General features: G+C 34.5%; 1 protein-coding gene across 2 annotated transcripts in view; it reads left to right on the top strand.

The window, feature by feature from the left end:
- The window catches only part of if (integrin subunit alpha inflated), a 178,790-nt gene that overhangs the window by 91,843 nt on the left and 73,001 nt on the right, over positions 1 to 13,946 (top strand). For both annotated transcript variants that reach the window (XM_033475456.2, XM_033475447.2), the window contains exon 4: positions 13,423 to 13,567. In XM_033475456.2, coding sequence (XP_033331347.2) covers positions 13,423 to 13,567 — 145 coding nt within the window. The remainder of the gene's footprint in view (positions 1 to 13,422; positions 13,568 to 13,946) is intronic.

The following is a 13,946-nucleotide window of genomic DNA, read 5'->3' as shown; positions in this document are numbered from 1 at the left end:
CCGAAACGACCTAATTTTCGCTCCAGAATAACCGACGGTGAGAGACGGTCGGTTTTCTCTCCTGTCGAACGATGCGCACCGTTCTCTCGCCCTTGGAAAAAGTTTATCGGCCGTTTGAAGAACGCCAACGGCCGAGGGACACGGTGGCGAAACGGTAAAGCGCGCCGAAGACATTGAAACGCAATCCCTCGATAAAGGAATCCATATTTCCGTCGCGCGTTCCGAGCAACTCGCGCGCGTCGAGCTCCCGGCTCGGCTACAATGGAAATGCATTAGGCATCGCCGGGAATATTGCAATCGATAAAATAGTGGTATATTGTTTTAATTTACGGTGCCCCGTTCCGCCGTGGAAAGATACGGTCCCAACCGTTATGGCGCCGCTTGTCAGCGCACTCTTTGAGCCCGGGAATTTCCTGCGTGCACACGTGCGTTACACGTTCCCGAACAATAAAGGTCAAACGCGGGGAGGGTTTAACGGCGGCCAGGCCAGTTTCCTTCGGTCACTCGTAAAGTTTGACGGAACCGTAAAGACACGACCCCCAGCACCCTCCGCAAGAGGAGGACCTTGCCTTTCTCTTGGGAAAAACCGGCGGTTTATTTTCGGGGAACGCGGTGGTCCTCTTGAAAATCGGCGGTGCTTCTGCGGACCCTTTTCGGCGACCGTTCTGCGCGAGCGTTGGGACACTTGCAAGCGGAATACTGTAATTTAACTGTAATTTAAATTCTTATAAACACGGTAGAATCTCGACATCTGGCACCCCAATATCAGAATCATCTGTTATTTGAATATTTTTCCACTATAATCAGCTCAAAGGCGAATCGTATATAAAATGATATATTACAGAAATCAATAAAAATGACATCGATACTTTAACTGACTGTTTTATTATTTATTATTTTATTATATTTATATTGTATTTATTATATTTTATTTTATTCTGCTTAGCCCGGATAATCGAGGTTTTACTGTATAACTTTTAATTTCAGAATTATTTCTTTTTCTGTTTTCAATTAACTTTTACGTTAATGCTTTAATTCTGTCATGAAAGTTCAATTTTAACAGTCAGTTTGTATTTGTTCGATACGAATTCTGAGGGAACATTTATTTCTATACAGATATTTTAAAGTGAAGAAAGTTTATGCTATTTTTCAATTTATTTGGTATTATTCAAGTTACTGGAAACAAGATAAATATAGATGGATAAGCATGTGTCGTGATTTTTGTCCAACTTATTTTATTGTATACTAACGTTGAAAAGAAAATTCGACAAAATAATGAACCACTGTGTAAGTTTTTCAATATTTTCAAAGCAGAATAACTATTACATTCTTGCAGCTGTAGAATTGAGCGATGAAATCATTTCTTTAAATTGAGAAATTAATTGTTGCATATATCTCCATTATCTCCAATGTTATGAAAAATTGTAGTATTATATGAAAAATTTGCAGCACAATTTAAATGATTCTCACAGAGAAATATCATGGAAGAAGGATGTATTTTTATTTACTCATGCTTTTTTTTAAGTACTTCTCAAGGTCGTAATCACTTTTTACGAAGGGAACGTTTGGTTGCGTTCGTTGCATCTTGCAGTAGGCTAAAAAGTACATTTGGATATGCCTGCGTAATGACCTTGAAATAACCTTGGACATTAGAATGGGTAGCGTGCAAGAAGGTTCAAAGAGTGTCCAGTCCCATGTTTATTTCATTGAATAAATCATTTTAAGTTTATGGACATTATGGAATTGTTGAGTTGGCAGTCACAGTGTTAAGTAAAGAATACGAAGCAAGCCTGTCGTATTCTTGAACGCAATTAAATCTATGGGAAATCTATTAACAATTTGAGCATCGTTTCAGTCGTATGGCACAAATTTGTTAAGAAACCTGAAAATTAATTCCTATTGTAATCTTATTATTAAGTGAGCTTCAAACTTTGTTAGAATTTTTAAGGTGTAAGATTGTTACACAATAGCAATTACCTTTTATATTCTTATATTATTATGCAATTTTTTCTGATTTCAAGTCAAAACCAAAGAATAATTCTATATGGAGTTCAGAAATAGTTTTAAGTGATTCTACAATACTATCTCAGAATTTAAAAACTTTGTCAGAATAATTAATAACTAGACCACGGGTGATATGCATTTATAATAAAAAGTAGCTGCAGTTTGAAACAGTTTGGAAAATTGACAGAATTGAAGAGTATTCATAAATATATTACTTTCGAATAATTGAGATTATTAATAGACAGCGGATTTTATGCATTTGTGGGAAAAATTCGTGATTGAAATAGGAAATTGTAGAGATACAAAAAATTTAATAATTTTATTCCGCAGCTTTCGACTTGTTAAAATTATTAAAAGAAAGGATTTATTTTTATTTAATTTCGGTTTCTTACAATCGTCTACAATATTTTCTATTTTGCATAAAGATCTACAGTTTAATTATTAAAGAAGGAAAGAAATTTTCTAGTGGGGCTCCGCTTTACTGCAACAGACGCAGAACATTTTCATTTTGCATGAAGATCCGCAGTCTACTAATAACGCAGTTACGACTCGGAAAAGCCCGGTCATTTAGCCCCGGGGAGTATGGTAGCACTGGAAATCGATGCGGGCGTTACGAATCTGTTTAGTGCACCGGAAAATCTACGGTTCCAGGGTCAAGTACCCTCTTTAAGGGACACAATCGATTAGCCAGTCGACCGTTTCAAAGGGACGCAGAAGCACAAATTGAGTCTCGTGCGATCCCTAGTATATGCTCTTCATGCTGTTACACTGGTAAAGAAAGGAAAATAGATTTTGGAAGAATTAATTATTGAATGTATTCGAGTCATTTTCGAAAATGTTCACTTGTCTTAAGATATAATCTTATATAAAATATAATATAAATATATCTTATACTAAATGTTAAAAAGACAAGTGGAACAAATTAATTTAACTTCAAATTATTTTAATACTACATTTTCTGTGTAAACAATACATATGGTAGTAAAGGAGATCATAGGTAGATTGTCAAATTTTATGCAAAATAAAAATCGCCTGCATCAATTACAAGATACAGCAGCCAAAAATTTCAGTCCTTTTATTTTACAGTTATTGAAATAATAAAGATCAGAAATGATTCTATTCTTAATTCAAACAAGTTGTACCGCATAAAGTAGAAGAACCGCATAAAATCTAAATAAATGCAATCGCTTTTAATGTACGTTGCTTTTAGAGCTAATAATTTTAACAAGTTATAAGAAATAATCACTTTACACTGTCTCAAATTTTACTTATTTATTTTTATCACATGTGTATAAAATCCATAGTCAGAGTTTTTTGGGGCATATGGAGCGTAAAAAAAAAGCTTTTTAGAATGTGGTAATTTTAAGGTAACAAATCATTCAGTATCCAAGAAATTAAACAATTTTCATGACATATTTGAATGACTTTTTGATTAGGATTCATAAAATAAAAAGGAATTGAAGGAATTATTTATATAATAATTATAAATTACTTACTTATCAATTTGAACTCTCCAATTTCAATTTAAGTAACTAAATTACTTCAACATGTTAATAACATATAAAATGATAAAATCAAATCGTTACGAATCATAAATAACTCTAGCAATTGTGGCAATATTTTCCTGTATTTCGTCAGATAAGTAATGTGATAAAAAATTGAATACTAAGGGTCAAATTAGAGAAAAAAAACCAATAATATTATGCACTTAGAATCCCTGTGGCTTCCGTTTAAATGTTCTACAAATCACTGGGATCATATGTTGCCTTCGCCAAGATAAAACTTATCGCTTCGGACATAAAGAAAGGAAAGAAGTCGAACGAGCTTATCTAAAATAAGGTACAGTGACACAACTGTCAGTTACAGATTTTATTGTTTCCATTTTTTTTTCGACAAGTGAGTATACGAGATACTTGACAGTTCTAAAAAATACAACTTGTGTAATAGATTCGAAGCTACTACATTTTAACAAATCAACGAAGTTCGTTGAACTTCCTGATGTTGCCGTCATAGAAAATGTAAATAATTTTTTTGGTTAACAATATAGAATATAATCGACGAAAATAACAATTGCTATGAAAATGTGTGTATGTGTTTTTTAAATAGAATACCACATGTTCAACTATGTGCAAGTTCAAATATTGAAATTTTTATTGGAGAACTATTTTTATATCGTTTAAAATATGATACTGCAACCGAAAAATTTAATTAAATGAGGGAAAACACGTTTCTTACAAGAATGGTTATTTTTTAAATTAAGTGTGTTTATTTAATTGTACATTAAACGCAGATCGCAACCAATAAATTTATAAACAAATTGAACTCTCCTATAAATTTGTTTATAAACTTTTTGTATTTTCATATAATTGTATTAATAACGTTCTATGTTCTTTATTTATATAGCAGTTAAAATATCGTCGAGAATCGGTAATTTAATTTGCGACAAATCTCGGGTGGCGCCGTTCAACGATTCAAATATCGTCAATTTGTCGAGAATCGGTAATTTAGTGCGCGAAGAATTTCTGACGACGGCGTACAAGGCTTTCCAAGCCAGCTTGTAATTGGCACAGTTTGTATTCAGCAGCAGCGTCGAAAAATCAAAAAGAAATCCGACCGAGCGACGACGCGGCAGGCCTAAAAAACTTGTATCGTCCTCTGGCGCGATGTACCCTTCGCGCCGAATCACTGCGAAGTGGCCGGCTGAAGACATTAAAGGAACTGTACCATTAGTCAGGTTTAAGTTCTTTCGAGTGGTCCTTTTAATGAAGAGCGAACGCAGATACGGTCGGTCGCAATCACCGTCGAAGAATACGGTCGTCGCTCGAGCGAATTATTATTCGACTTCTTTCGGTCCGTTCGCTCTTCTTTTCGCCGCGCAATTAAAGGAGCTTTTCGCTGCTGAAACGCCGCAATTCGCTCACCGATGGGCGAAGAAAACGCGCCCGCAAACGTGTCATTATCTGGTTTTAAAGTCTTCCGGGCTGGTGGCTGACGACGAGCAAATTGCGCACGGTCCCATAAATCGGCCGTTAAACGCAACCTGAACGGCCGAACGACGATTAAACGATTGATCCGCGCAATCTCTGCGTCTCGATTAAGTGCTGAATAGGATTAGCAATTTCAGGAGACAATTTCGATTCAGCGTCTTCGGGAAAACGAGCTGTTTCTTACTTCGGAACGGTATATGCAGTAATTTCGCCCCAACTCGCGCTCAGATTGCGCACGAAAATGGACAATTTGGGAAAAAGGAGATACGATTATTCGAGCCTTGCGGCTGGTTTTTGCCCATTTTTGTGCGCAATCTGAGCGCAAATTAGGGAGAAATTACTGTGCTGGCAATAATTTCGTAATCTTTGAGAGTTCAGAATTATTTATAGACGAGAACTTGTCGAGAAATCATGCAATGGTAATAGCAACTTCGTTTCCGTACTTTCTATTGGAATTATAGTTAGTTATGGGAATAATATAGTAATTTCATTTTACGCTATTCATCTTTCAGTTAATACTTTCATTAATTATGAGATAACTATGCTAATTGTCATGATTCAACGTGATAAAACAATACAACGGTCGGTGAAGACAAAAACATTGTCGCATGCCTTGAGGATTAAATCATATCAGTAATATAATACGTAATAAAAATATAAAAATAATTTTAATACGATCAAAGATAATTTCTGTCGCGGTTTAAAGATAATTCAAACATGTTCATGCATAACAGTAATTCGTAACACTGTATAAAAATGATCCAAACACGTTCATACGTGTTACATTAACTCCAGACACTGTATAAATATGATTCAAACACAGTCGAACATGGTATTAATTCCCAAAATTGTATAAATGTGATTGAAAAAATGTGATTATTTTTTAATAGTCTATACAAATGATCAAAATACGCTCATACATAACACTAATTTCTAACATCGTATACAAACGGTTTTAAACACGTTCGTTTGTATCTTACCATAATTTGGCAAAATAAAAAATAAATAAATTTCGTAGATCTGAACGAGGAACGGAGAGAAATGTCTTTCAATCACTTTAGATTCGTCTTATGAATCATTCAAAATTTCAATTCAACACGTCAACGATGAAACATCTTTTTATTTCAAACGAGCATCAACAATCATCGAAAAAGACAACCAAACATTTCTATTTCAAGTTTACAGTCAAAAATTAGTAATACAATTTTTCTCCTTTCTCTATTAGATATTGCAGATACATTTTTATTTCTAATTTTACATTAGTTATTGCATATATATTTGCATTTTCAATTTTACATTAGATATTGCATATACATTTGCTTTTTTAATTTTACATTGAACATTGCATATACATTTGATTTTTTAATTTCACATTGAACATTGCATATACATTTGGTTTTTTAATTTCACATTGAACATTGCATATACATTTGGTTTTTTAATTTCACATTGAACATTGCATATACATTTGCATTTTTGATTTTGTGTTGGATGCTTTATACATATTTGTATTTTTAATTATATATTAGATATTCCATGATGAATAAAATAAAAAATGAATAAATTTCGTAGATCTGAACGATCTATAAAATCATGTTATTGTCATTTTAGAATCATCTTTTGAGAAACATTCAAAATTTCAATTGCGTCTCCTACAAACTCGTCAGCGACAAGACGTCTTTTTACTTCAAACGAGCATCAACAATCATCGAAAAAGACGATCAGGATTGTTGCTATCACGATCGTTACAGTTCATGTCCCACGACGGCAAGGGAAAGAGATAAATCTGTCGAACCTCGGTGTTCATCTCTTTGCTCTTTTCATCATTCTACGGCGCGCAATCATCGTCATCATCGCGTCGATCATCCGTCGATTCTTTCGTATCGCGATCGAGATACATCTGGTGCCTCGTGTCAAGATACAAGATCGATTTACTTAAACCGGCTCGGTCACGATCGATCCGCGAGCAGCTGGAACCCGTGATAATCCCGACTTCCTTCTTCATTTACTTCTTCTGCGATGTTCGCCGTCTCCCTCCAGCACGGCCCGGCTCAACGAGACGCATTCAAAGGGTTCACTAAGGACTGCTTTATTTGGAACGTCCGATAACTAAACTCATTCTTGCATTTCTTTGCCGCTATCCGACGCTATTATGCGTCTCGTTTCGGGGATATTTTTATCCCCTTCTTCCCGTCTCCTCTAGCAGCTGTTTTCGCACGATTCAATTTCGCTCGTTTTCGATCTGCGCGAATATACGTTGCTGAATCTCCGGGTTTCGATTCGCCCCATGCGAAATGTTCATTATCGACTGCATCGGATTTTTTTTTTAGTGCATTTAATACCAGCTTTCGTTTCGTTCGTAATCCACTTCGCAGTCGACTTTTCAACACGTTTGCTATTATCCTGTGTTTCAAACACAATTAACTTTGCATTCGATGTTTTAATACGTTCATTACCAGCGTGTTTTTTATTCATAATTGAGGCAGATGAAATCGTGATGGTGTGAGTCACATCCTCGAAAATTTTGATTTATGTCTCGAAATATAATCTGTACGTGTCAAAATGTTAGAAAGGAAGTGAAATAAATTAATTTAACTCCGAATTATTCTATTGTAATAATAAATTTGCTGAGTAAACAGTACACGTGTTAGTAAAGGATGTCAAACTATGCAAAATAAAAGTCGCCTGCATCAGTTGCAAGATACACACACACACAGCAGCCAAATTTCAGTCCTTTTATTTTGCAGTTATTGAAATAATCTAAATAAGTTCTAAATAAGTTACTGTGAATTAACTTAACTCTAAATTACCTCAACAATACATTTGGTCACTAAACAAGGACATGTTAGTAGTAAAGAACACTATCATTTTGACCTCCTTTATTCACTTTACTGTCGATTTTTGAGTACATTTTCTATTGGTGTTTGATCCATTAATAAATTGACTTGGCATTCGATTTTTTAATACATTCTATACCAGTGTTCGTTTCCGTCACAACCTACGTATCAAGAATATTCTATAAAATGTAGGGCATCCTCTTCGATAAGCACGTGTACAAACGTAATTTGATTTTCCGCACGTGAAATATTAAATCACGGTCGTCAGACATATATGACGTTGATAGCGAGCATATTAAATACAGTAGAACCTCCGTTATATAAAACGATTGAGAGAGACAAGTGTTCAGATAAGAGAATTGTTTATATAAGAAGTATAACAAGAGCGTGTAACATTCAGGTCACTATGAGAAGCTCGGAAGCTAAACGGTGTAAGTTTCGCATCATAAAAATTGAGGTAATTAAATCTGTTTGTTTTCCCAAAAATACTAGTGCTTATAAGAGTATAGAAAAATATTATAAATAAGATATTACTTTGTTAACTGAGCAATAAATGTTAACTTAACAATAATTAATTTGTCAAACTGTCAAAAAAATTGGATTTATACTGAACCAAATTATTATGAATAAAATAATTAAATAATAATGTAACATAATTATAAATAAAATAATCTGCACATAAAATACGAAATTGAAAATACGAGATAAAATTTAGGAAATGACACGTGTAAATCCACATTGTTAAATATCAGAGCTATGTAATTTTATTCTCAAGGTTTCATTTTACTTGTTTTAACTTTTTACTTTATTTAAACAAATTGAGCTCTTATAGAAAATTCGGTAGACACGATAGATTTTATTAAAAGGTTTTCTAACGTTATAAAATAAACAAGAGAATGAGGTATATTCTATAATTTGCAACAATTAAAAATAAATTTTGTGAACGTGTATGCAATTATAGTATCCAATTTTGTACTCACTCATATCTCGACTAGAAATAATGTAACAATTTTACGTACATATTAAACAAATATATTTTTATTAAGTAATTTTTTAAGTAACTCGACATGTTTAAAACTAGTCTAATAAAAAGTAGCCTTGCAAAAATCAAGTCGTTTTATTCTTCGAAAACAGAAGACTGTAACAGCGACTCAATTCTGGGTAGCAAACGAACTCGTTGTTCGAGTCAATACTAATTCTAACACCCTTCCGTTCGAGAACGCAATAAAGGGCTTTTATAGATCCTTAAGTCATTGAATTAAACTAGCCTAATGGATAAATTGCGCCATAGTCTGACGGGCGATCTTCTTTTTTTGCAGATCCCTCGTCGATTGTTCTTCACGTCCTCTAGAAAGAATGCACTGGAAAGTTTTCATACTCTCTCTAACGAAAGATCTTACTTTTATCAAATACGAGAAGATGGCTTCATGAAGTCGAATCAATAACATTTCCATTTCAACTTTATAGTAAAAAATTAGCAATAAAATTTGTCTCTTTTCTCTAGTAGATATTGCAAGTATATTTTCATTTTTAATTTTACATTAGATATTGCATATACATTTGCATCTTTAATTTTATATTAGATATTATATATGCATTTGCCCTTTTAATTTAACATTTGACATTGCATATACATTTGTATTTTTAATTTTATATTGAATACTGCAAATACATTTGCACTTTTCATTTTATTAGATATTGCATATACATTTTCACATTTAATTTTATATTGAATATTGCATATACATTTGCATTTGTAATTTTACATTAGACATTCCAAATACATTTGCATTTTTAATTTCATATTGAATATTTGATAAACATTTGATACGCGCAATTATATTTATATTTGCGTCCACATATGTACCAGTTAAATTAAAAATGATTGTACTAAATACAAATATAACAAAATTAATACGAATAAATACAAAATCAGTCGATAAAAATCATTTAAGAAAACTGCAATTACATATAGTCCGATAAAATTAATTACACGGTCGTGTAAAGTGTTACTTGCAATATGTGCAAACTTTAATTACAATATACATACATACATACGAATCGTGCCTTAACGTGTAATTTACCGAATTTCATTTTAACGTCTTGATCGAAGAAAAATGATCGTTGATCACCGATCACGGCCACCCAAATGAAATCTTTCGGCTCGGACAGGCTCTGCCGCGGCCAATTCGAACGGTCGCGATAAATCAAACGCGAACAGACCGATGCTGGCTTAATGCAGATTGCGCTTATATGCAGATTCTGGATAGAACAAAACGCGTCGCGTCGTCGCGTACGCGGGCCCGGTAACATTTTAATCGGTTTTCAAGGTTGGCTCCGTGTAAACGAGCCCTAACGAGCGGGACGCTGATTCCGCATGCACGCGGATCGTGTGCTCCGCTGCCGGGGCACGCAACATTGCATTATTAATTGCGAGCCAATTAAGGCGCGTTACAACGTTACATCGTTTTACCACGCGAGTCGCATGCTGCGCGATCGTTCGCTGAAAATTCAGTCGCGAAAGCGACCGGCGCCGTTGATTAAGCAGTCTTCAAGCAGAATTGCAGATGTAGAAACGGAAGCTGCGGTTTCGTGCTGGATAACTGGCAGAAAGTGTTCCATCAGAAGTGTTAATGCGATTGCTGGGGTGATTATTAGGGAGTGTATCAAAAGTAGAATCGTCTCTAATTTGTTTATCTGACGTTTTATCTGACTTTTTAGTCGTTCATGTGCTGTGTTATCGAGCGTCCGTCTGCTAATATTTTGAGAAACGATAACAAGATTATATTAGCCTCAACTTTGTATAATTTCTGGTAAGATAACCTTGAAAAAGAAACCTTGAAATTAAAATGACTCTGATATTTATGTTGCTAAGCAGAGGCTTAACAATGTGGATTTACAGGTCTCACTTCCTAAATTTTATCTCGTATTTTGAACTTCGTATTTTATGTGCGAACTGTTTTATTCATAATTATTGTATATTATATTATTATTTAATTATTTTATTCATGATATTTTAGATATCTTAATTATTTTATTCATAATAATTTGGTTCAGACTAAATCCAATTTTGTTGACAGTTTGAAAAATTAATTATTGTTAAGTTAACATTTATTGCTCGGTTAACAAAGTAATATCTGGTATAAGATGAACCTGATCATGTCAAATTATCGAACATATTCTCACGAAGCATCTTCAGAACTTTAACAATTGTCAAACAAAGAATTATAATTTTTTGACTAGTAGTAGTTCTGGTTATTTTTAACTGTTGTAACTTTTGGTTTAAAATTAATGAAATCGCGGAAATGTTTTAAATAAACTTCATGCACGCACACATAATACAAATTAATCAGGTTCGATGCACACAGCGATGTAGTGTTAAAAATAAAACGCATATTTCATTGATCATACAGGATCGATAATATTAAGTTATAACAATAAATTGTGCGCAGTATGCATGCTTTAATACACATAAACGATTTATAAACATTTTCCTTGGATAGCGCATCCAGTGTTAGAAACAATATGTTGAACTTCTAAGAGTTTCAGTAAAATCTCTGTTGCGAATTATTTTTATAATCGCTTCATTATTTCGAGTGTAGTTGCTGCCAAGGAATTGCCGTATCGTAAAACCGTAATAAAAATAATGGAAACTCGAACGTTCGTAAATAACGCCGAGCAAATATTATTTCATACAAAATTTTACGCTGCACTAAAAATGACTCGGACCGCATGATAAATGACCGCTAATTATTGGATCCCGAGGCTCAATGGAAATCTGTGAAATTAAACCGAAAGTAATTTCTGGCTGAACGGAACACCTGCCCCTGTGAAATCGCAACGGCGCGAGTATGGATGAGTAAGATGGATGACGAGGAGCGATTCCGTATACAGAAATAATTCAGGAAAGTGAGCTAATGATCGCCTAAGCGCTCTTGACACTCTCCAAGGATTTATACGATATTGATCGGCAAGGCCGCGATCCTTAGAAATGAAAAAGGTGTTTCGATTAAGCGGAATCAATCCCGGCGCAAAGTTCTCGTACACACAATGATCAGCATATTACGTCAACCGACTGTACTTGACCAGTCAGCCACTCTAGCAGCTGATGACCTTAATAATAGTTCGCACAAATATATGTATACGCGCGTAAGAAGACGCACTTCGCGTTTCATATCGAGCGGCGGAGCTTCGTCGTAGGATTTCCTCGAAACTCGTTACGTGCGATCTCATTATAGGCTCTGAGCTCGGTGTACAATAAATTAAATTAATCATAGAATTCGCGGAAATTTCACGGAGACGCTTAATCCTGTCTCGTTGCCGAGATTCGTGACTCATGGCGTGCCAATCTCGTTAGGGTTAAACGTGAACCCGGCTGCTTTCGCGACGACAACGACGACGACGACGTCGCGAAGTATAATCATTGCGCTTCATAAATTGTGATTCCTTGTACTCGAGGTATGAAATATTCGAGCATAATTTACATCCCCCCCTCTAAAAGTGTCAGGGCATTTGCAGGAAATTAAATAAATTTGAAAAATCGATAGGAAATTGTTATAATCTCTTAAATTTATTCCAAAATTAATTTACCGCGTTTCTAAGTTATATTGTTTATCTTCCTTTTTATATTTTGTTGATAAAGGAGAAGAGCAACAAATTAATCGTTGTCGCGTGTGTTCCTCTTTATATCAAACAACCATTGTTCAAAACATTTTTTTGTGCAACAGTTAGTGTAACATTATTTTCAGAGTGTAACATAAAACATATTACACTTTAAATATTTATTATATATATGTATATATATATAATAAAAGAATATATAAGAGCAAATAGCAGATTATGTTGCATAAAACATGTTACACTCTAAAAATAATGTTACACTAAATGTTGCACAAAAAATGTTTCGAACAATGGTTGTTTGATATATATAAAGAGGAACACACGCGGCAACAATCAATTTGTTGCTCTTTTCCTTTATCACCAAAATATAAAAAATAATATTATAAGAATAAATATACATATAAAATTATATAAATTATGTATATATTCTGAATTTTTGTTATAACTTCTTAATAAAGCTCTATATGACCTATGTTTACATAACATTTTTGTCATACTCTGTGCCATAGAATATACTGACAAAGTTTGAACATTAAAACCTGGGACACCCTGTATATATATATAATTTATATAATTTTATATATATATATATATATATTCTTATAATATTATTTTTATATATATATATATAAAATATGTATATAATATAAATGTATCTTCATTGCATCTTGTATGTTCAATTTTTATTAGAATTCGAATTATATGCATCTCTAAGGATATGTCCCGAGAAAATTCGTAGACAAAGCCGTGAAAAGAATTTAGCCTGACTCGTGGCAAATTTTTGAGGCCAAATATACTCCACTGTGCGGCGATTAAAGCGTTCGGTTCCCAGAGGAAATCGAATCGAACGAGCTCCTAACGAGTCGGCCCGAGCAACCGCGGTCGTTACGTCCAATTGCTACGGCGCGATCATTAACGATGCGAATTCATCTGCTGCGACGTTTAAACGGTTCCCCTGTTTCATATGTCCGCAGGCTTGCGCTCCCAGGTACATCTGGTTCTCCGTGGCCCAATCGAGCAAGGAAGCCACCGCCGGAAATAAACGGGAACCTGTCGGCACCTGTTGGGTCGTCAGCGACAACTTCAAGGAGTCGCGGGAATTTTCGCCCTGCCGCACAAGTAAGTTTTACTCGCTGCTTTCTGCTTCTGTCTTCTTTCGAGTCACGCCGTGGGACACGTGTCCTCGGGAACACTGACGGAATTAGGGCAGTCGGAAGGGGATGATTTATGCCGCAGCGCGTTCCAGACTATTAACAGTTTAAAATTATCTGTGTAATCGTAAAGTGAGACTGATATTATTTTTCGTTCTCTGTGTAAGATTCTATAGTTCCATTTTTCTATAAAAAGTAGCGTTAGAGCGTTGTCTTTGTTGAACGGAAGGGTAAAATGTATTTTGTTTGCAATCATTTCGATTGGCATCGACGAATAACGTCCTTTTATTTAGCTTCGATACTGCATTAGTTGCAAATTATTCATGCGGGCTGCAAATGTAAAGATT

The sequence above is a fragment of the Megalopta genalis genome, chromosome 4 (assembly GCF_051020955.1).
Source record: "Megalopta genalis isolate 19385.01 chromosome 4, iyMegGena1_principal, whole genome shotgun sequence".
NCBI classification, from domain to species: Eukaryota; Metazoa; Arthropoda; class Insecta; order Hymenoptera; family Halictidae; genus Megalopta; species Megalopta genalis.
The sequence above is the reverse complement of the archived record's forward strand: the minus strand, read 5'-3'. Positions and strand labels throughout refer to the sequence as shown.